Source organism: Buteo buteo, chromosome 13 (genome assembly GCF_964188355.1).
Source record: "Buteo buteo chromosome 13, bButBut1.hap1.1, whole genome shotgun sequence".
NCBI classification, from domain to species: Eukaryota; Metazoa; Chordata; class Aves; order Accipitriformes; family Accipitridae; genus Buteo; species Buteo buteo.
The window spans coordinates 18,287,781-18,311,244 of record NC_134183.1 but is presented as its reverse complement, the minus strand read 5'-3'; the positions used below and the strand labels follow the sequence as shown (position 1 = coordinate 18,311,244).

At 56.6% G+C, this 23,464-nt stretch overlaps 1 protein-coding gene across 1 annotated transcript; it reads right to left on the bottom strand.

Annotated features, from left to right (window-relative positions):
- Nucleotides 1-909: 909 nt before the first annotated feature.
- On the bottom strand, nt 910-22,474 carry CYGB (cytoglobin). Its single transcript, XM_075044936.1, has 4 exons — nt 22,247-22,474; nt 11,004-11,235; nt 10,266-10,394; nt 910-1,480 (listed from the first exon to the last, which is right to left on the bottom strand). The coding sequence occupies exons 1-4, from the start codon at nt 22,387-22,389 to the stop codon at nt 1,424-1,426; spliced, it is 561 nt and encodes a 186-aa protein (XP_074901037.1). The 5' UTR covers nt 22,390-22,474; the 3' UTR covers nt 910-1,423.
- Between the last annotated feature and the right edge of the window lie 990 nt (nt 22,475-23,464).

The window sequence follows — 23,464 nt, the reverse complement described above, 5'->3', positions numbered from 1 at the left end:
GGGCTGGGGCCCGGGAGGCTTCAGCATCCCTTGATGCAGGACCCCAGGGGAGATGGGTGCTTGGTAGAGAGCAAGGTTGGACTGCCAAAACAGCCGCTTCCCCGGTGCATCCTTGTCAGCACCTGCATCTCTGCTGGCACCCTGTCTCTCCATAGGCACCCCAGGATCTGTAGGCACGTCTCTGCAGACACCCCAGTCCTGCAGGCACCCCTCTCTGTTGTCACCCTGACCCCTCTGCCAGCCTCTAGTCCCAAAGTGAACCATGGCATGGGTGGGTTTTCATGGAGGTGGGGGGCGGCCGCTGCCTCACTAACCCCCTGCCCAGCCGTCAACACTAGGATTATTTTTTAACTCAGGTTCCCAAAGCTGATGGTACGATATCCAGGACCTGCTGCCTGCCTTTTGCACCCCCTCGACGCCCGCAGAACCAGCGCGGATGTCACCCGGTGCCCTGGCTGATGCGGGCCAGGATGCTCTGTCACAAGGGACAGAAAGCAGTTCAGCGGAAAGTGCCCGGCCGCATCCTGGCAGCAGGCAGGGCACGGGCAGGGCAGCGAGCGGCAGGGCAGCCGACCCCAGCCCTGGCCCCAGGGAACAGCGGCAGCACCATGGGGCATGCAACGCCACGCATCTCCTGAGCAGCACTGAGACCTCAAAATACATCTACAGGACTACATTATATGTAGATAGATATAAAATATATTGTTAAATCCTGAGTATAATCATAATTTGCTGGTAGCAGGGCCCTGAGTGATGCACAGCTCTTGGTTGGCAGATGAGGCAAGGGCTTTCCTAAATTTAAAATAAACCAATTTACCTGCCCATGCACTGCTGGGGTTTTTGTGCAGCCAATTTTTTCCTCTACCAAGAAAACAATAAAAATAAGTGGAATTGTTTGTAGTTATTTACTGAAGTATCTAAAGAAAGTAAATGAAAATCACATTACTGCTTAGAAAAGTATCCCCAAAACAAATCCTTCTGCTATATAAATATAAAACCACAACAATGTGGCGGAGCCTGATGATTATTTTATTTCAGGAGCTGTTTGGAACATCAGCCTCAAAACTGATCAAACATACAAACAGCAGCATCCACGGGGCGGTTTTCTAAAGCTTTCCCTTAAAGCAAATATACCTGTCAATTAATAAAAAGGATTTGTAATAAACAGCAATAGATGTCCCATCTGTGTGGGGACGGGAATCCTCCCAGCAGCAAAGCTGTTTGGTTCGGGTGATCTTGTGATGTTCAATGCGCCGAGCGACGGGAATATGCTTTTTGCTGGTTTGTTCCCCAAAGAGAGGGGAGCCGGTGCTCGTTAACGTGGGGACGGCAATTGCCACCCCAGGCTAAGGCGCATCGACCCAGCAGCGAGCAGAAAGCAGAGGAAGGCTCCTCTCTCGGGCAGGGTGCCGGCTGTCCGGGTTCAGGTATCCGGGAGCACCTCGGTGCCTTCGGCGCTGCTGCCTCCGCCCGGGGGGTCCTGCAAAACCAGAGGGTGATTTGGCTGGGTTGGGGGCTGCGGGCCGTGTCCCACACCACCCCCAGGGTCCCTGGTAGCGGGGCCAAGTGCTTTTGGCCAGCTCCTGTGCATGGGGCAAGCGTGGTTTCCCAATCACCCCCACTCCCTTGGGTCCTAGGGGGGAGGAAGAGGAGGAGGAGAAGGCAGCCTGGCCCCCCCGGGAGACATCATCGTCTTCCTCCTCCCCACCCTCTCCCTCATCTTCCCTCTGCCCTCAGCTCTGCTCTCTCTCAAAAGTGCCTGGGAGAAGAGAAGCCTGGCTGTAAATTAGCCAGGAGGATTTTTCAGTCTGAGATGTGCGCTCCCCCCCCCCCAGCGCTGTTATTTCATCTCTCGGCTGCCAAACTCCCGGGAATTAATCCCAGCCGGCGCTGACAGCGTTTACATTCAGCGCTGCTCAGATAAACCATATCAGCCGGCGCAGCTGAAGAGGAGCCGGGTGCGGAAGGAAGGGCCGGCTCCTGCTCAGTGTCAGCCCTGCCGGGGTGGGTGTTTTTCCTGCATATTTTTCTTCCCCCAAGAGCTTTGCTCTGTGCGAGGAGCCGCCAAAACCCCTGCGCCGGTGAGGGTGGCCATAGGGTGGTTCATACAACAAAGCCTGGAGCTCCTGGCTCTTATCTCGGGGCAGATAATGGAGAAGAAGGGACATGTCCTTCAAGCCAGTGGGAGCCTGCAAGCTCCATCTCCCGAGGCTTCTCACCCTGTACTGCCCAGGACACAAGAGAGGACTTCTCCTCACCGCCAGCTCCTGCAGGCTGGGTTTTAATAGGTATTTGTTCAGCACAGTTATTGCATATCCTCTTCTTTAATCTCCCTTGTGCAGATGTATTTTTGTCTGTCCCTCGCAGTAACCTCCTGGCTCTCCCCTTGGCTGTCACCAGGTGCCGGTGGGATATGGGCTTACGGCGGAGATGTGTCACGTCTGAGCCCACATCTGTACTGGGCTCGTGGAACCATAATTCCCCCCAGCACGTGGCAGGCGCTGGGCAGGGAGCGCTGGACCCCATGGCCAGCAGCGTGGGGCAGACGGGCTTTCCCGGGGCTGGAGCACAGGAAGGAGACGGGCTGGGAGCACACCCCATGCCATGCCTTAGCTATCAAATTCCCCTCTCCCTCCACTCCCCAGCCCATAAAACATCACCGGGGCCACCAAAGTGGTTTCTAAGAGCTGAATCTCCTCCGGCTCCCTTGGGCAAGGGTTGCCTCCTGGAAAGCAGCATCCCCAGGCAGTGACACTGGGAAACAAGACCGGTTTAGCCCCACCCTGGGCACAGGGAAGCAGGAGGGTGCGAGCCCATCACCCGGGTGCCAGGGCCAATTTTCCAGTGTGCTGTGAACCTCGTCCTCCCACCCTGTCTCCTTTTCCGCCAGCGCTTGCAGAGCACTGGCGTGGCCGCAGGGTCCGGGTCACGGCGCGATCGTCACAGCCACCCCGAAGTGACGGGATCTGGGGGTAAATATTAGTACGAAGTGAAGGGCTGTGTACATATTTTCTCCCTGCAAGGTAATGCTGAAATTCCCGGCTCCTTTTCAACAAGCCATTGGAAAAAACAGCCCCATGTCAGCGCCCTCCATCCACCGCTGGTTCTGGCTAGTCTCAGCCCAGCGCGCAAAGGTCTAAGAGTTTCAGGTCCCCACTGCAACCTCCCCGCTCCTGAGCCAGCCAGTCCTTTGGCTCGCTGTTTCCAAGCCAAGGTTTCCCATCTGGAGCATAGCAGCGTTCGGGCTTTGCTGACTGTTCGCTTCCGCCTGGAAGAGTATACAGGATGTGGTGGAGACTCCGAGGACAGCTTATTAATTGCATTAACAGCACCAAGCGGTTTCCCCCCCCGCCCCCGCCAAAAAGGCACAGCAGAAGACAGATTGAACCAGGCAGTTATTCCCCTCCCCACGTGGATTGGCCTTTAGTTCCCTTCTCCATGGCCGTGGCCGGTCGGGCTTGCTTTGGCTAAACTGTAGGGGAAGAAATAGGCTCCCCTTGCATGGCTACCCCAGTCCTGTAGCTTGGGGACCCCAGACCAGCTCAAGTGCCTGCCCTCGCCAGAGCTACTCCACCACGTGCAGGGCTGGAGAACATCACCGTTGTCCTCAGCCCAAAAGCAGACAAGCCAGCATCAGGCTCCCCAAGACCCTGGGCAGACTCCAAGGCACCAATCTCTGCCCTCCTCTGTCTCAGACCCCACTGAGACCAATCCCCCCCCAGCCTCAGACCGGGGTCCTAAACTGGGATTGCTCCCCTTAAAATTGCTTGTGGCCAGGTGCTGGTGGTTTCTTCCACCCTGGTGGGATGAGCTTTCCCTTCCTTGAAAGCCCATTCTGACCTGTGCTGATGTACCTGACATCGGTAGAGAGGAGCACAATAAAAAGGATTACTCAGATTTCTTTTCCAAGCCTTGCATCCTACGGAAGTGGGCTTATGGGACCATAACATGCATCTGTCTGTCCGTTCATCCTCTGCCAACAACTTTGGAAAGGTTGGCCAGTGTCAACCAAATTTGACAGAGGTCTCAAGTACATCGCGGGCCTGTTTTGCAAAAGAGGGAGCTGGAAAGACCCATGGAGGGAAACCACGACATGAGCCAGCCGTGCTGGGACCCATCCCACTGCAACGTGATTCAGCCGCAGTGCGAGGCACAGGAGGAGCTGCGTGGGACAGAGCCATGGAAAAGTTGGCTTCTGCTGCTCGGGGAGCCGTTTGTTATTTTTAAAGGCTGGGAACTATCTCATAGTCCTTGACGGTCACGGTTGCTGCATCTTGTGGCCATCACCACTGCAGATTTCCTGTCCAGCTCTGTCCTGCTGCCTCCCGCAGTGGAGAGCAGCCTTTGTCTCGGTGCCTGCCCGGATTCATGTGCCGTGAAGGCTGCGCATCAGGCTTAGGATGTCTGTTAGGGCAAGTGCCTGGCCGGTCCCATGCAGCTCATCCTCCCTGCATGCATTTTGGGCTGTCTGAGCTGGCAAAGGCATGGGAACAGCTCCTGATTCAGGGAGAGCCCCCGGAGGTTTGCACAACGTACCTGAAAGCCAAGCAAAGAGCCCGAAGGAGGAGCAGACCTTCCCCTTCTTGCCTGAGCCCATTAGTAAGATACCTCTGGCCACCTTTACCACCCTTGGTGGAGAAGGGCAGTGAAGGGCACGTGTCCTCCCTTTGCTGCTGCTTTCCAGCTGCAAAGCTCCCTCACTGGTGCCCCAGAGCGAGCAGGCACCCACAGACGTACCTGGATATGGGGCAGCCCCCCACATCCCCCCAACATCCCCCCACTTCACAGCCACCCCACCAGAAAGAAACCAAGAAGAGCTGGAGGGGTTTGATTGATTTATCCACTGAAGATACAAGTTTCAGTTTAATAACACCATTCTGTCTGGGTACAAACATACTAAAAACCTACAAAAAGAAAAACAAGTTACACCCATCGTACACGAAACGGCATGTATAAAACCAGCACGGAAGCGCCGAGAAACACATACGTGAACAGTATCCGCAGCAGTAACAGGAAAGACACGGAGTTACATCAGACCACGCCGGCTCATGTCTGTGGGTCACGGTGGGACTGGTTAAGACATACTAACAATTAGAGACAACTTCAGCTATGGAAAATAATTAGCGTCGCACTCTGTTAAATAGGCGGGTAGTTTTATCCCTCCCTTTCCATAAGTTGGTCCAAGGTTAGCTCATGGGTTTCCCTTCCACCCATCTGTCTGGCATCGCTGGCGCTGGCCCCGAGCAGTCCTCGCACTGACATCAGTGCACCAGGGCGGCTTCCCTACGGCAAGGGGCAGGGAAGGCTGAGCTCTGGTGCCAGAGTCCAGCCAGCCGAAATCTGGTCCCCACTGAAGTCGCTGGGCACCTCCCCAGAGAGCGGGGAGACGCTGGGACCCCCTTTACTGGGGCAAACTGCAGCAAACTGGCAGAGATGCAAGAGGATTCCCCCGGGAGAGCCTGCGGTTTGGCTGCCTCGGGGGTTTGTCTTGCCATGAGAGAAGAGGAGGGTGGTGGCACAAGGTCCTTAAGGGTTCCTTGTCCAAACGGCTCTGGTGGCGTTGGGGTGTCTCTCTAGCTGGCCGGGTGTATATGGAGCTATACCTGCCTGGAGTGTTGGCCATAGGGAGGAGGGGACAGGGTGGACGGGATCTGCGTCCCATCCCAACCCAGTGCTTCCCATTCCCTCCAGCGTTGAGCTTCCTCTGACCAAACACAGCGTTGAACTTGGGGTGGGGGGACACAAGCTGGTTGACAGGAGCGGGTGTCCCCAAAGAGAGCCAGGACAAGGTGTTTGTGGGGGGACCACCCTGCCACAGGGACACCAAATCCCCCCGCTCACATGGCATTCATCTGCTGCTGGCAGGGGGCACAAAGACTTTCCCACCTGGGTCAAGGGTCCAAGCCCAGCCCTGATGCTGATGTAGAGGTACTGGCTGAGCCAGGGGCCGGATCCTGCCCTGGTTACAGGGGCAGCAGCTCTCAGGCGTGCTTGGCTGGCTTGCACGGGGGCAGCCGCAACAGCACGGCCATCAGAGAGGAGCAGAGTGAACAGGAGTAGTCCAGCAGCATCCCTGGGGAAGGTGAATGGGGCTGGGGGACATGGGGGTCCCCCCAGGGAAGGGGAGAGACTGGCTGGTCCCCAGCATGTGCTGGCACCGTGCCCTGAGCCCCCAGCTTCTCACCCGTGAATTTTGGGGGAACAGCATTGCGAGTCGGTCCCTACCTGCCACAGTTAAGGAGAGCAAGGCTGAGCCCAAAGCTTGCGTGGGCAGCACCCTTATCTCAGCCCAAGTGCGCCGGGAGGTGAAATGTTGAGTCCCAGCAAGCAGGGCCCGAAGGGAAGGGGGGATAAAGGGGTCCCCAGCCGGCTGCGGTGGGTCCAGGGGGGAGCAACAGGGCTGGCGGTAACAGGGAGCAGCTGTGCAGGCGTGTGCACGCGTGTGCATTGGAGAGCCACGCTCAGAGCCAGGACCTGGCCTCCCTTTCTGCTCTTCCACACAGCATTTATCAGCCTTGTCACTCTGGAATGTGGGTTTGGTTTTTTTTTTCCCCTTTTTCTGTTCATTTTCATCTCTCCCCAGATGAGAATTTTCCCTGATTTAAGCAATGCCTGCTCTGCTGCGGGCGGCGAAGAGGGGGCGTTTGCTTTATCTCTGTCTCTTCCCCTTGCGAGCTCTGCCCCAGCCGCCCTCCTTGCTTCATTTTACTTCCTACAGAGCTGATAAAAATAAACATGGTTTTGTTTGCATATATTCGACTGGCCTGCAATTTGGCTGATGGGGGAGCTCCTCGAGGGACAGCAGCTGCACGCATCTGGATTTGCTTTAGAAAAATGTGCCTGGAAAAAAACCCAAGCCCAGCACACACACACGTGGGTGCACAAGGTCATGGGCCAGTTTTTTCTAGGGAGGAAAAAAAAAAAAAGAAAAGAAGAAGCCAAGCCCCCTTCAAAGGTGAGGTGGGGGGACCTCACTGCTGCTCCCCCAAATCCAAGGCACTCAGGTGGGTCAAGCATGAACATGGGGACTTTCCAGCCACCCCAAAATCACTTCACCCTCTAAGTGTGACCAAGCCCAATTTTGGTTGTGGGAGGGAGGAAGAGTTTGCACTAAAAAATAAAAATTCCCACCTGGAGAATATTAACCTCAAAGGTTAATGTGTGAACTTTGTCTAAAGACGAAACATCCCTGGCCCAGCATCTGCAGAGCACAGGGAGTACATGAACTCATTGAAAATATATGCCGCTGGCCCTGAGGTTTTGGCAGAAATCGGTGGAGTTGTGCTCGTGAGAGTCCCGTGATGCACCCAAAGAATACCTAACACTCTTACTCCAAGTCATCGCTCTCCAGTCTTGCACTGGAGCAAAGTCAATGGCTGAACAGGTCTTTTCCTCTCTGCATGGGCCTAATCCTGACCCCAGCCAGCAGCTGCCATTTGAAGGATGCCTCTGCCAACTGCACAAGGGATTAGCAGCTGCTTTGACATTCGGACGTGAGCCAGAGGCATCAGCTGCTGGCACCTTCACGAGTGCAGGCTGGTGGGCTGAATTTCGAGGGTGCTGACTCTAAATGACAGCCCACCCCAACAGCAAAGCAGCATCACTTGTCACGCCGTGTCCATCCCTTCCTTTTATAAACCCCTTGACCTTGCATGCTGCCATGCCAAGGACAGCCATGCCTCGAGTGGTTATTTCCACCCAACCCTCTATGCACGCCCAGAACGTGCTGTTGTTCCTGGCTCCGTTGCTCCTCTCCACCTGCTTTGTTGTGGGACATAGGGAGGACAGAACTGCAAGGCCAGAGGGAGCAGCTATAGTGGCATTAGTGGAGTCCTGGGGCTATTCTGGGACTAACTCTGGTCCCAGGGCTCCGCAGGTAGGCAAGGGAGCACTGGGAAACGCAGCCAAGAGGTTTAGACCCCTCCCCAAAACCCTTTACCCAGAGCCAGGGCACCAGGCGACGGCACAAACTCCTGGCTGCATCTAACAAAGCTCAAAGGAACAGGAGAAGACATTTCCCCCCCCAAGCACACCACCCCTGCTGCTTTGAGCAGTGGTCCCCAGGGTCACTGCCCAGCAGTGGGCTGCGCCAGCATCTTGCCATGAGCGATGGAAGGGGCAGGGCTGGGGTCCGGGGGTTTGCCCATCTGTACAGGCTCCAACGGATCCTGAGCAGAAACCTGCTGTTACAGCCGGCAGAGGAAAGGGGGAAACCCCAGTGAGAGCTTTTCTAGGAGCGAGTACCCAGTGCTGGCCACCCCCCAGGTGGTGCCAAGGCTGGGGAGCAGAGGAGCCCCTTGGCATGGCAGCAAAACACCAGAAACAGGGAAGAAAAAAAACCCTATTCCCTGGGGATGATTAAAAGCACAGATGAACTGGCTGCGGGTGAGCAAAGCAGGAGTTTCTGGCTGGCTGCTCCAGAGGAGGGAGGTCAGCCCTGGGGAGAGTGACTGCTGGCCCCTCCAGCAATGTCCCCGCAGCAGGGGGGGGAATGACCCCAAGGCAGCCGCAGGGATCCCAGCCAGGGACCGTGGGCTCGCTGCCTGTCAAGCTGACATCCAGGAGAGGAGCTGGTCTCTCCCGGAAAGCTGCCAGCTCTCCAGGGCAGTAAGTGGAGTGAGGCCAGAGGAAATCTCAGAAGGGAACACGCCTCCCACTTCAGTAGGTAACATTGCCCTTAATGCTAGAGCTCTAAAAATAACAGAGACATTTTGGGAAATACTGGGTGGCAAGGATGCCAAAGCTTCCTAGCACATCTGATGCTTCATCCCCAATCCTTTGGGAATCAGTCCCATAAATCCTATAAAACCAAGCACATGTGTGCAGGAGGCAACAGGGCTGCTCTTCCTCCCCTTTTCGTAACCGAAGGGGAAACTGAGGCAGAAACCGAGCAGACTCACCCACAGCTTCAGGAGTCGTCAGTGTCAGAGGCAGGATAAATGCTGTGAGCCCTGCAGCCACGTCTCATTTTAGGGGGGAGAGCCCTTTGCCAGGCACAGGCAGGAGTGCTGCTGGCCCCCGAGGAGGGACACAGCTCCTGCGTGGGTTGATTTCTACCAGGCACTTTATTTGAAGGAACCCAGTTTCACCGAGAGGGCAGGAATATGGTCTATGTAACAACTTATTTACTAATTTTAACAGAGCAGGGACCTTTCTTCACACCCAGGAATTCCTCCTGCTATGTCCACTTCATCTTTCCCCCTCCTGCTCACAGCCTGAACCCCTTTCTCACCAAGCAGGGCAGAGCTGCCCCAGCCCTGCATCCCTGCACGACCCTGCTGCTGGCTGCCGGACAGACCGACCTACGGACGCCAGCTCCCAGGGCGATGGCACAACAAGTGCCACCCAAGCCCGTCCTCGTGCATGTCCCTGCTGCCCATGGGAACTGAAGGGAGCCAGGTGGGCTTACCAGCTCCCTGCATCTGGCACAGAGATCCCACCTACGTGCCGTGCTCTGAGCCACGAGTGGAGGCAGCCCAAAGGCATCCCCCTTCTTCCCCACTCTCTTATGCTGGGGGAGCATGTTTCTCCCACCCCCTCGCTCCCTCCAGCCCCCAGAGGGTTTGCAACAGCCAGCCAAGGAGAGGGACTGGGGGTGACAGGAGAGGCGAGGGCTGCTGCCGGCCCACGGTGCAGCGTGATGGACAGCCGAGAGCGGCTCCGGCCACGGCCATCAGCCCTGCCACCCTGTCAGGGGAGTAGAGAAAGTGCAAAGCAAAGCGTTTTCGCTGCCAGCCAGGCAGCCGGAGGTCCCCATAAGCATCGTGCCCCCAAAAGCAAGGAGCCAGGTTTACCTGGGGGCTTTGCATGGAAAACGAGTGTCGCATTGTTTGTCAGTGAACGGGGCTGCAGGTCACTGCTGCGCAGCAGAGCTTGTGCAAGGGACTTTGAGATGGCACGAGCAAGGTGGAGGATTTGGGAGGTGGTGATGGACACGCCAGGACAGTAAGATGGAGCCAACAACCAACGCTCTCCCCTCGCGCTCTGCATCCCCTTCCAGCATCCCCTGCAACTGCTTCACCCCGACCCACCCACACCCTTCACGGTTCTATTGTTTTGGCTTATTTAGTTTGTTTTTAAACCCCATGGAGATCAAATTGTGACTTGGCAGCTAACAGAGCTGGCCCTACCGGGCTCCCCAGACTGAGCGAAGATCTTGAGAAGAGACCAGAGTGAAGTCCTGGGGTGAGCGAAGCCCTCCCTGCCCCTCGCCTGGCCCCGCTGGCCGCTCACAGGGTGGCGGTGGGGTACTGCGCCCAGCCCACCTCCTTGTACGCCGCCGTCACGTGGGTGTAGATGAGGGTCCTCATCTTGGTCCAGGCACCGTGCGCCTCCGGGGTGAAGTCGTTGGCGTATTCTTCAGCAATGACCTCCAGCATGACACCAGTGAGTTTCTGGAGGCAGGCGGACAGCCAAGGATTAGTAACTCTGCAGGGAGCAGCTAACAGCAAATGTGGCTTTTTCCTACAAAACCAGTTTAACCCTGTTGCTGAGTTTGGGGAATGGCAACCCTCTGTGGGACAGACAGATATTCGGGAGGTCTGTCGACACCCCAGGGAACAGATAGGACAGGTAGCCTGGGCAGGGGGGAGGCTGACACCCAGGCACCATGGAGTGCTGCTTGCAGGTTCAAGCATCTCCCTAATTTGGGCACCTCGAATTATTTAGTCCCTTCTATCATGCTTGATTTCTAAAAGAAGGGACATATGACCGCAACCATGCCGGAGGGGGCTGCCGGCAGGACGCAGGCAAGCTTCCCTGGGCAGGGTGAGGTACTTGATGCTTCAGCGTTGGCTGCGTTTGGGAACGGTGGTCTGCGTGGGACAGCATCCAGCATCGCAGTAGGACACTGCAGACACATGGGGAGCAACCCCGGCGACCAGCCAACCTCCTCTGGGCGAGGACAGACAGCACCAGCTCACCATGGCTCCCTCTTTCCTGCTCTCTTCCTAATTTCTAAAGCACCCCAGCGATATGGGTTTTTTTTTGCTTCTATCCTTTACCTTAAAGTAGATGGGCTCCACTTTGTGCTTGAGGGCATGGGCCTTGCCCACCAGGGCCAGAACAGAGGACACCTTTTCGGAGTCATTGAGGTTCTCCACCACAGTGTTAATGGCACCCATGACCCGCCGAGCGTGCTTACGCAGTTGCAAGCTCCTCTCCATCTCCAATGGGTCCTCCATGTGCTTGAACTGGCTGAAGTACTGCTTGGCCGAGGGGAAGTTGACAAAAAACCTTCAAGAAAGAATAGACATAAAACACCATCAGGAAGGTGAGAGCAGGCTGAGATGTTAAAGCAAAGCTTGGAAGCGGGGGGAGATGCTTGAAACCACCCCCTTGCATCTAACACAGCTAAGGTTGGTTTTCTCATTGAACTCCCCAGAAGCTGTGGCATTCAGCTGCCTAAAAATCAGCAGGTTAATGCTTTTCTCCCCAGCCTTCCCTATCTGCTACAAGGGCATCACAGCTGGATATTCATCTACAAAGCAGAGGCAAGAGTGAGTCCTTGATACCCAGAGACTTCACCCAGGCATGCCAGATGCTCTATACGTGCCCACATACATCAAAATATCATGTCCTGTCTCAGAGAGCTGGTGAAGAGCATGAAAACCTCTCTTCATGCCAGCCAACATCTCCCTGTCCCTCTTCCCCAGTCCCACAACAGCTTCCTGGCCCCACGGGCTTTATTCCTGCATTGCCACCCAAAATAGTCTCCCCCTGCCCAGGATGTCCCCCCATTTCACAGAGCAGCCCCACCAGAGTGTCCAGCAAGATCTCAGCCCTGAGCTCGTATCACTGCTCATCTATGCCAGGAGCCAGTTTCCCCAGCACGAAGATGCCTCAAACACCCAGCCAGCCCCTCTGAGGGGCTCAGGACCCTCTTTTCTGTGGGATGAAGTCAACCCCAGTGAAATGTGGGTGAAGCGAGTGAAGCTGTGGATGCAGCTGATGTGCTAAGCTTCCTGGGGAGTTGGAGGGCTGGCGGGTTTGAAGGGCACAAGGTGACAGGGCACAGGGCTGGGGCTACCGATGCCAACACCACTGAAGCCAGCGTTGCAGCCGGTCACTCTCAGCAGCTGGGGCTGACACTCGAGTTGCATTAACCACCCCATTTACACAGGAGAGAACCACATCAGCATTTGCTGCTCCCTTTCACCCAGCTCCCTCTCTCCAACAGGGCTCTCCCTGCCTCCTCTTGGGCTCCCCTGTGCTTGGACCAGTGAAGGATGCTCAGGAGGTGGCAGACAGCTCCCCAGGCTGTCCCCCACCATCCCTGGCTCCAGACAGACTGCCCCCTCCCCTCTCCCAGGCTGCTGTAACCCCCTCCCCAAGCACCATCCCAAAACACCTGAACCCATCCCACCCCTTTTCCCAACGATCGCTACCTCCCTCCAGGACCGGGTGGGATCCTCTTCCCCACTCACCACTCCACAAATAATCACAATATTGAGGACCAGGCTTGTGTACCACTTCGTTATCCTCCTTTCCCCCTCCTCCCTTCCTTCCCCCGCTCCCTTGGCTTGCGAAAGCTTGGGGGCATTGCCAAGGAAGTGGCGTGAAGCAGCGCCTGGAGTGCACCGCCACTTCTGTTGCTTCCCCGAGGCATCTGGGATTTATCAGATGGCCCAAAATAGGGTTTGGAGGTGTGAGGAGTGTGTGGCGGAAAGGGTGTGGGAGGAAGGAAGGTGGAAGAGGGAGACAAGGTGTTGCTTTTAAAACCCAGAGGGGACCCGTGATAAAACTCTTGTTATTGTGCAGCCTCCCCCCCTCAGCAGAGCTCCTCCTGACACATCTGGTCCCTGTCAGGAGAAATCATTCCTGGGCCCATCTGTCTCCAGCTCTTGTCACTGCAGAGATGCTCGGTCCGTACCCTTCAGCTCGGAGCTGTCAGAGAGGTGGTCAGGGATGGACACCGGTCCCCTGGCTGGGGGATGGAGCCTGCCGGGGCCATGGAGATAGCACCAGGATTCAAGATTTCTGCCTCAAGCATTTCCCAACAGAAGAACAGATGTTCCTCTCTGTTTTAATAGGACCATTTTTTCCATCTGGCCCCAGCGTCCTTCTCCCCCCCTCTGCACAAGCTGCTGCAGCCCCCGAGCCTGCAGCTCCAGCCAGCCCTTGAGATCAACACCCTCCACCTATCAACAGCAAACACCCTGCTGAGGTCAGAGCTAAGGGTTTTGCCATCCCTGCTAGCAGATCTCTCCCCCCCATCCTCCGGCTCTGGCGGGCATCCCCCCTGGGTGCTGGGAGCAGGGGCTGCCGCTGGAGGTAGGACCTGCTGCCCACAGCCTACCCCAATGCAGGGGATGGAGGCTGCCAGCCAGGCAATGCATGCCTAAGCCTCTGAATCCCAAACCATCAGAAGTTCCTTGAAAAGCCCTATTTGATCTCAGCTCAAGGGCATGATGCTGTGAAGACCCAGGGAATGAGTTGAGAAAAACACCCGGTTTGAGCCTGGCTCTTTCGGCAGAAGGGGTACAGCAAGGGGGGACCGACCCCTGCATCGCCAGGAATCGCAGCATCCCCCCACCAAGAGAAGGGCCGAAAGGAGCCACTGGAGCCGATGCCCTTGGGGAACAGGAGCTTCATACCTCTCCCACGGCATCACCTCCACCTCTCTGCTGCTTTCAGCTAGCTATGCTGGGAGCAAAGATTAATCAAACCCCCAAAATCCCTAAGCTGGGCGAGACCAGGTCAGCAAAGGATCCAAATATTTGGTTTCCAACCTTTCCCCACTTTGCAGACCCTCAAGGTGATGCACCCATGGGAGCTGAACCCAGCAGTTTTCCTAAGGGACCTGCAAGAGGGACGGCAGTGGTGCCGGAGGGATGTAAAACCAGCAAAGCCCCCGCTCACATGCTCAACCCCACGTGCTGTCTGCTCACTTTCATCCACGGAGAATTGAAACAGGGGAGCTCAAACCATCTTTGCTTCAAGTGGAAAAGCAAATCCGTGGCCGGCCAGAGACCTGCAGCTGTCTCTCCTTGGCCAGTGTCTCTCTGCAAGGCTGGAGAAAAGCAGGCGCCTGCAGCAAGAACTTCTGGCCTAGAGCAAATATTTGACTTGTCGAACCAAGAAAAAGAGGGAAGGAGGCTCGCTCAGTGGTAGTTGTTAATAAACAGAGAAGATTAATTTAACACAAAGGTTAAATATAACCAGAGGAAAGGAGAAAAAATAAAGGAAGAAATAAAATAACTCAAACAATAGTGAATTAGAAGAGGTGTCAGTTGGGGTTTTTCCATCTACAGAACATTTTTTGAGAATTCAAACATCTCAGGCTCTGGAATTTTGTTGTCTCATTTTGTGTGTGTGTGTGTTTTGGGCTCTTATTCTTCATCGGAGTCATTAAAAAGATGATATTTACCATTGCATATCACGCAAAATTATGATTGATAGGAACCAGATGCCTGCATACCGATCTCATTAAATTTCTTTTTAAGTGATTCCATTCTGCACCCACTAATTTGCACTCTGCGAGCTACATCTGGACCCAATGGACAGGATGTCAGGATTGCTTTTCCTCTCTCTTTTGCCCTTTTAACAACTTTAAGGACACAACCGTTCCCAGTAGCAGAGCCAAAGGAAATAATTAAGGTGCAAAACCACTGCAGTCACTGGGAACATGTTTTCTGTTTGGGAGGAGAGACGCCACGTCTCCTCCCATCTCCCCCATCGTTCTCCCTCTACCCAGACCCTACAGAGCAAACCCTGCACAGAGGAAATCTTCAAGCCCAGCCGTCTCCTTCCTTCCCCAGCTGGAAAAAGGGCACCTGGGTGCTGCTCACTTGGTCCCCCTGAGCACCTAAACCCTTGATGCTTCACTTACCCTGTTTACAAGCTGCAGGGAAAAAATGCTAGTGAGCCCTTGAAGCTGCTGGGAGGCTTCAGCTGAACCCCCAGCCAGAACTTGTAGACTTTTTTTGCTAGATTTTCCTACCGATGCTTTCATGTTTTCTCTCGCCTCGTCCCTCTACGTGGGAGAAACTCTCTCTAACACAGCCTGGAGTCTCTCTGCGTCCCTTTTCAAACCCCTCCTTCCAACTCCTTTCTGCTCGGGTGCCTACAAAGCAGCTGATAATGGGTAGGCAGGTGGTGTGTGGTGCTGCTATTTATTATGCTGAGGGCTGCCTCACCGCTTCGCCTGCACGTTCCCCCTGCTCCTCCCGGCCACCTGTAGTCTATCATCCTATTTTCAAAGGCTGGGGCAGGGGTGCTGGGTGCTGCCTGTGTTTACAGCTCCCAGCCCAAGGAGAGAAAGGTCTCGGTCATGTCAATGCCACCACCCAGAAAGACAGAAAAAGGCAAATCTAATTGGAGTAAGAAGAGGATGGTGCCTGCTTGCCCCCGCAGCACAGCTCTGCATCCTCTCTCCGAGGGCTCAGGGACACGTGGAGGTGATGGTGGGCAGCATCTCCAGCTCCAGTGTGGGAGGGCTGGAGGGAGAAGGGCCAAGCCCTGGGTCTACACGCTGATGCTGAATTCAACTTCTACAGCTGAGGGAGAAGAGGTGTAGCTGGCCTTCCTCCAGGTGAAGCCCACGTCCCGCTGCAAAGCCTCGGGAGCAGACTCCAGCACAACACTGAGCTGTGCTCGGAGGCCGTGATGCCCCGGGCACCGCAGAGCCCCAGGGCAGAGGACCTGGGACACCCCAGTGAGGCTGGGAGAGGACCCAGCAGTAAAGATGCAGCCAAATACATTTGGGCACAAGCTAGCAACCCCCAGGGGCACGTCCTGCTCGCTTGTGCGTGCACGGCTCACACCTCCAAGTCTTCATTGCTGTTGTCTTCCCCTACCACATATGTGGATTCAGCCCAAAGCCCGTTGGCTGCATAGATGAGCTGTTAGGCTAGGGGTAAAGACAGCTTTCATCAGAGAAATGAATTAACAGTGCCAAAGTGGCTTTCCCGCAAGACTCCAGTTTCCTACAGCCCTTGCAATCCCCTTCGCTCAGTGCCTTCATCCACAGCATCATCCTCATCCTCCACATGTGTGTCCCTGCCCCTCTCCGCTGCCAAACCTCTGTCCCTGCCCACGTCCTTGCCTGCTGGGTGCAAGCAGCACGCAGGGAGAGCCACGTCGGCCCCCTCCACCCCACCACCAGCATCTCCCCCCGCACCGGGCACCCTTCCTATAGCTCTGCCGAGCAGGGTCAGTGTGGCTCAGCAGGGTCCGTGGGCATTAGGAAACGATGCTAAAACGTGACTTTTGCCTCCAAGGCAGATGTGTAGTGAGGATGGGGCTTGCTGGAGCCCAGCTCCATGTCCCCGACCCCCAGGGACAGCAGGGAAGACAACTCCCAGCCAGGTGGAGAAGGGGTAACCCAGATTCACAGGGACGTGGTCCCTGTGCCAGAACCTGCCCTCCATCCAGCAAAATCGGGAACCCGATTTTTGCCGGCGTCCACCACCGCCTCTTCTCTCCAACGCTCCCGTGCTGATTTCCAGCAGCCCTGGCTCGGCATTACCAGCGGCTCTGCCGGCCGCTCGCCCCCGGTGCTGTGCTCCAGCAGGATTGCCAGCCAGCCAGCACTCCCCGTTCCCCAGCCGTGCTCAGAGCCTGCCAGCCTGGTGAGGGCTGTCCTGACATTTCCCTGCCTTTAATGAGCGCTGAAACTCCGCAGACGGGTGCTCGCCGAGCTGCGTTCGGAGGTACAGCCCCGCTCCGCTGCAGCAGACTCGTTAATGGAGCTGGTTAGCGGAACGGAGACCTGGCCCTCGCCTCCTGCTCCGGGGGAGGGATTTTCAGGGCTGGTACCGACACATCCAGCATGTCCTCAGCCATAGCCAGGGAAACCATCCGGGGAGAGCGTTCGACCCCCCCCCGTGCTTTTGCTTCCCTTGGCCAGGGACGTCCTTGCAGCTTTTGGGGCGTCGAGTGGGATCTTTCAGCCCCGCGTGGCTTGCAAGCGATGCGAGGGCAGCCCTGGGACAGGGGACATGGGAAAGCCTCTTCTCAGGTCACCCCGAGAGCCACCAGCAGCCCCAAGGCTGTGGCCGGTGCGGGATGTGCCGCAGGGATCCCTGCACAGCCGCCTTGGCTGTGAAGCAGCCGAAAGGGCTCGTTCCAGGTGCTGCGATCAGGGAGAAAACGCAGCCATATGAAAAGGGGCCGTTTCTAGACAGAGCTTATTAAACCCCCCCTTGCCCCCTTCACTGCTCACGGAGGGGGCTGTTGTTTTGGAAAATGTTCCTCATGCGTGTCCTCGTCAGCAGAGCAGAGTCCTGCTGCTCTCCGGCTCTCCTTGTCTCCAGAAAAACATCTCTCCAGCTTAACCACAATGATTTGCAAGTGTGTGACAAGCCGTGGGACAGGGACATCACTGCACAGACTGTCAGCCTTTTCACTGAGGCCCTTTTCAAAGCAAGATATTGCAGCAAGGGGATCTCTCTGAGCTGCTTTGCTCTGAAATTTACCCGTCAGCAGCCAGGAATGGACCCCATCCCTATGGACACCTCCACAAAACATATGCTGGCTTTGGGGGTAGCTGCAAAATCATTCTTTAAATGCCATTTTTGGGTGGATTCAACCCATTTTTTTAGATTCAGCTGAAAAAAGAGGGTTTTCTGCATAGCCAGAGTCATTACTCAGGCTCTTTGCTGTTTTAACCTAAAACTTACAATAATGTCTAGCATCTAAGGAGTGCTTTTACATTTCAAAGCTCTTTGCGAACTGTCTGAACCCAGGTGTGTTAGCTCAGACTAAGCAGCTGTCGAAATCTGTGGGCCTGATTCTGCATTGGCAATCCTTTTGCTTCCCCTCCTACACCTCCTGAGAGGGAAAGAGCACATCAGGAGTGGTGGAGAAGGTAACAATTTTGGAAATTTGGAAAGCTGGTGGGTCTGGAGCAGAGATGCAGGGAACAGTGGTGGAGAAACCCCACAGACACGGCACAGCCTGCGGTGGCTGTGGCAGGTTGCATTGCCTGCGCTTGGCACGGCATTAACATTTGGTGTGGATCTGCCTGGGAGCTAATAGAAACTATCCCTGGCTTTTATCCCCTGATGGGATCCATTAAGTTTTGTGGTCCCACATCTGTGACCGCGGTACGTGTGTGGGTGTGGGAGCGAACGCGTGTGATGGTCAGGATAGGCTACGGTTTTAGCCCTGGCATCCCTGGCTTAGTCGGGGTCTTCAAAGGAGCGAGGGACCCGAGCCCCTGCTGATGTTCACCCCTGCTCGCCTGGGTGCTCTCAGCCCCTGCGTTCTGTGGTGGGTGAGCAGCGGGCGGGCTGAGCCACGCGGGTGCTTGCGTTCCCCCAACATGGTCTTGGAGAGTGGGGTATTGGCAATAAACCATTGCGAGGGCGTTAGAGAAAGGGGGGTGCTTGGGGAGCGACGGCCGCGTGCTCAAAGGGCTCTTGCGCCGCACAGCGAGGGCTAATGCAGATGCCAGAGCTGCTGAAGGCTGCCCTGCTCCCCTCGCACGCCTGGGCTCCCCTGCTGCGAGCTCTCTAGCGAGGGGTGTTTTTCAAAAAGGACCGATTCCTAAATTACAGATGGGGAAACTGAGGCACAGCAACGAGCCCGGGGGCATGGGAAGGCTACGGGTAAGATGCAGCCCAGGGCTCCCAGCTGCGTTGGCCGGCAGGTCCGCTTGGGAGTGACCCAGCTGATGCTCACGGCCCCAGATGTGCAGGTCGAGGCTCCAGCTCCAGCTCCAGCTCCAGCTCCAGCAAGGGTTAAAGCAGCAGCTGCGAGACGGAGCCTGCAGCGGCCCCTGAGCTCCCCAGGAGGAAGATGAGCATGGCGAGGAGACTGTGCTTCCTCCTGCGTGAGGCTCCCCCGCCGAGGAAATTGTCAATTAGCGACATAGTTGTAACCACACAGCGCAGATTCCCATGATCTGCTGGCTGCTCAGCCAGAAGTCCCCATTATTCGTGTTTATGTCCCCTGGGAGCCCGGAGGCCCTGCGAGATCAGGACTCCGCTGGGCTGCTGGCAGGACCGCAGGGGTTTATTATGGCTTCAAGCACTAGCAGCAGCCACGAGGGCTGGGAACCTGATGCCTGGTTCTGTGCCTCAGTTTCCCTATCTTCAAAGCATGGAAAGGCTGGGGGTGGAGGGGGAGATTGCTGGGCAGGGGCTGAAGGAGGGGCAGAGGGAGCCGGACCGGGTTCCTGCAGAACGCCGGCACTGCAGCCCTCCCCATAGCTGCCTTTTGGGTGGGCATCGCTGCCCCCCTGCCTCTGCCCTCGGGGCACAGAATCAGGCCCCAGATTCATTTCGACCCTTTATTTCCAGAGGTGCTGCAAACCCCCAGCCCTTCCCACGTGGGAAAAAGGCATTCCCTGCCCTCAGCAGCTCCAAAGGGACAGAGAGGGGATGGAGCAGGAAAGCATGGAGAAACCCACTGCCACCAAACACAGGAAACTCCCCGGTCACAACCCCGACAACAGAAATGTGGCTGCTAACAGATCTGCCGGCTTTTACTAGTCTGCACAGTGGGGTTGCACCAAAGGGGGGGCCTACAGCCGTGCATCCCCCTTCCCTCTGCCCAGCCACCCTTGTGCACATCACTTTCTGCCTCAGTTTCCCTAGCAAGACGATGAGCAACACCAGCCCCGTACCAATGAAGCACGGAGTCTGGCCGGGGCAGCTCTCAGCCCCCGGCACATTGCATGTGCATGCACCCAAAAGCGTGCTGGGCAGGTCAGCTCGCACCGTACCGGCGGCTGCTCACCGTCCTCTCCCCAGCCCCGACCTCTGGAGCTGCTGAATCATGTCTTGGGAAGCGGCTGCCGCCTGCCCGCACCGCCCGGGCTCCCGGCGGGCTCCACGCATGACCCACTTCTCCCAGCGGCTGATGCCAGCTGGGAAACGCAGCCGGGAGAGCGGCGGCCGCCGGTGCTTCCAACCCCGGCCAGGTCTGCCCTGCTTTCACCAGGAGCGAGCTTCCCTGGGGAGCTCTGGTTGGGCTCGTCGGAGCTCGGTGCGGGGGGAGCGGGGCTCAGGGCAGCAGCATGAAGCCCTCTTTGGGGATGGGGTTTGGTGCTGGGGGGGCAGCTCGGCCACCGGAGCCATGGCACCGGGATACAGGCGAGGTGCACTGCTCCAACTGGGGCTGTTGGAGGGGATGGTAGCTCTCCCAAATTACACCGCCATCCCCGGGGACATGCACCAAAAGTCCAGACCTCACTTTAAGCATCCCAGGGAAGCTCTGGCTGAGGGAGCGGGTGGTGGGTTTGGCTGCGATGTGCCAGGGCATGTGCCATGGCCAAGCATGTAAAGGCTCCCAAGGAGCCAGCGTTCACCCTAGGAGCCAGCTCAGTCCTGCCCTGTTGGCACAGCGGGGGAAAAGCCCTCACCATGGTGCCACAACTGTCCCTGGAAAAAAAAGCCCAAACTGGACCAGAAACTTCTACTGGGAAAGTTTGAGTCAGGACCAGAGCTCGGCCACATGGTCCCCTCTGCCGCACCTCGCTGCCCCTCGTCCCCAGCCCTGCTCCGAGCCCGACTGCACACAGGGACACCAAAAGCAATGAACTGCTCTGGGTGAATCCGCCGTGGCATTGCCACGAGTCCCTTGGTGCCAGCCACGGGCACCCGGCCACCCTCCCTGTGCTCACAGGCAGGGGGGCACTCAGCTGCGCTTGCGGATGGGGCCATGGCATGACCTGGGTGCTGGGCAAGGAGCTGGTCATGCACCGCTGCTGGCCAAGCCCCGTGCTAAAGCTCGTGGGATGGGGAAAAGGGCAATTTTGCATCCCCCAGACCTCTGCCGTGTGCCGGCTTCAAACCCAGCCCAGGTGGGTTCGGTGTCCCCAGCCGTGGGGCTGTCGCACCTCCAGACCGCCCCGGGCAGCTACATGGAGCGGGGGCTGCGAGGGAATGGGCTCAGCCATCAGCTGGCTCTGAGAGAAGGAAATGTTTGAGGAGGAGGCGGAGAGGGGACTCAAATGTCATTTTGGATTCTCTGCGGTGGGGTCTTGCTAGGAAAATCCAGTTGCAGTGCTGGCAGCGAGCCTGGAGAGGAACCAGCTCTGCTCACCGCACGTCTGGGGAGCCTCTGCTCTCTGCAGATCCCATGGGCTCGGGGCGTTAGCTCTCAGCCTCTTGGAAAACTTTCGGATGATTATCAATAAACAGCGCATCCATCCAAGGGGTTCTCCGAGCACCCACAGTTCCCTGCTGCCAGGACCAAAATGGGAAGGACACAACCCAGTCTCCCGTCTCCTATCTGGGGCGCCCGGGGTTGGGTCCAGGCGGGAGCCTGACCAGGGACATCCCTGCCTTGCTGGTCCCCGGGATGGGTGGTGGGAGCTTTGTCTCTCCGGAGACCATCTTTGCTGTTTGCCGACAGGTCAGCGCGGGCATCTCGCCCGCCCCTCTCCTCGCCCTGCCTGTCCTCCTCTCCCCTCTTAAATAAGAGAAACGGCTTGCTGGTGCTGCACCCCACCGATACCCCAAACTCCCAGCATCCGCAGGACCCCGTGGGATTCCCGCTCGGCGCTTTCCCAGGGTACCCGGCCAAGGGTCGCCCCCCGCAGACAACGCAAGAAAACCCACCTGCCTCCGTTCCCCACCTCAAGAGCATCTCCCCTGGTTTGGTTTCAGGCGCAGACATGGGACTCATGAGCTGCCCGTCTCTGCCGCACAGCCCCACGCCGTCGGGCGATGCTCAGCACCCCGCTCCTGGGGCGGCTGGGTCCTTGCCCCCCCCCGCTGCCCCCCTTCTCCTGCCTGTGCCCCCCACACCCCCCTTCCACCGCCAACTTCAGCGCTCTCCTTCCCGCCGACGCTGCCGCCGGAGGGACAGATGGTGCCCTCGGAGACACACCTGCTTGGGTTTTATCTTGGCTCCCAACTTGCATTATTTCACCCGCCAGCCTGCTACGTACCGATGCCATCCACACGCAGCTAACTCGGGGGGGGGGGGGGTGTGTTGTAAAAAAAAATAAAATACCCCCAACCCACCCAAGCCCGGTGCCGCTCTCCCGCCACCTCCGCCACCCCCCAGCTCCGTCCACGGGCTAAGGTGACCTTTGCGAGGGAAGCAGCTTCCCCCAAAGTCCCCAGCAAGGCTCCCCCCGCTCCCCCCGCCACCGCCACCCGGCTCAAAGGTGTGGAAATCAGAGGAGTGCTGTGAAACCCTCCCTGCTCCCAGCCAGCGAATACACCCAGCCAGCTCCCCACTCACTGTCATTCATTTCAGTTCAGTTATATATATTGTTCTGCCTCTTTCTCAGCTATAAAGAGATTTAGTTGGATTTGCTGCCTCCTTTTTTTGTTTGTTTTTTAAATACCTGATAAGTATGGAGACCCCAACGTCCTCGCAGTTTGCATATACTCTGCTCCATGTCTCTTGAATAACCTTTTTTTCTGCGTCTGAAATCTCTTCACTTCTTTCCCATCTCTCAATCTCCATTTCTCCCTGGACTTTCTCCATGAAAAACAGCCGGCACAATCCTCCGGGAAGCCAGGAGGAGATGAAGAGAGATGTGTGTGAGCGGGTATATCCTGCGAGAAGAGACAAGGTGTTTGCTCAGCGGCCGTGCGGGTGCTGGCGGCTCTGCCGACGTGTGGATGTATATGTGTGTGTGCGAGCGCGGCTGCCTGTCGGCGTGTTTATATATGTAATTTAAAAAAATATCCTGGAGGTATGATGCATGCGATTAGATTTCAGATCTCCTAGTGCTGTCCATGGCTGTAGTTAGCTTCAGCTCGCCTCGGATGTGTGTGGCTGACTGATGGGGAACTGCCTAAAAGTAAAATATTCAAAGGCATTGCAAGACCAGCCTCTTTACCAACGTGTGAACGTGAGCTCACTTTCTCCCTCTCTCCTCCTCTCTCCCTCTCTCCTCCTCTCTCCCACTCCTCCCTCCTTCCCTTTTTTTTTTTCTCTCCGAAAGGGAGGGATGAGGGAGATGTTCTGGGCAACATCAGGACGGTGCTGGGGGGGCAGGGGGAAGGTAGGACTGGAAGTTTTTATTTTCAGCACTTCTCAATAGCTCAGAGGAAATTCAGAATCAAAAGTGCCGAGTTAAAGTTATCCCAACCGCTGGCTGCGCTGAGCAATGCCTCGGCTCTCCCCCCCTGCACTCCCTTATTTTGCAGGCGGTTGTGTTTTGAAGGACAGACCCTTGTTTGCCTCTGATTCTTGGGCTGCACGGAGAGTCGGGGTGAGAGGGGAGTGTGAGGCACCCCCACCAGCGAGCATCTCTCTGCCACCCAAAAGAGATCATGGTCTGTCCCACGGGGACTTTTTTAATGATGAGAATTTGCTCTCCCTTCTCATGGCAGGACCCAGTTGAAAGGGATCCAGAGTTAAGACACTCGTGAAATGAATATATTATTGTTGTTCTGCAATTGCATCGCTCCTGGTAGCGTCTTGGCAGGGATGAGGAGCGCGGGAACACCTCCACGCCAGGCTTCCCGCTGCCTTCGTGTGTGCGCTTTTGGGCTGTTTTTTACCCAAATGCCATTTCCAGCTCCCAGAAAAACCGGCATATTAAACCTGCAGC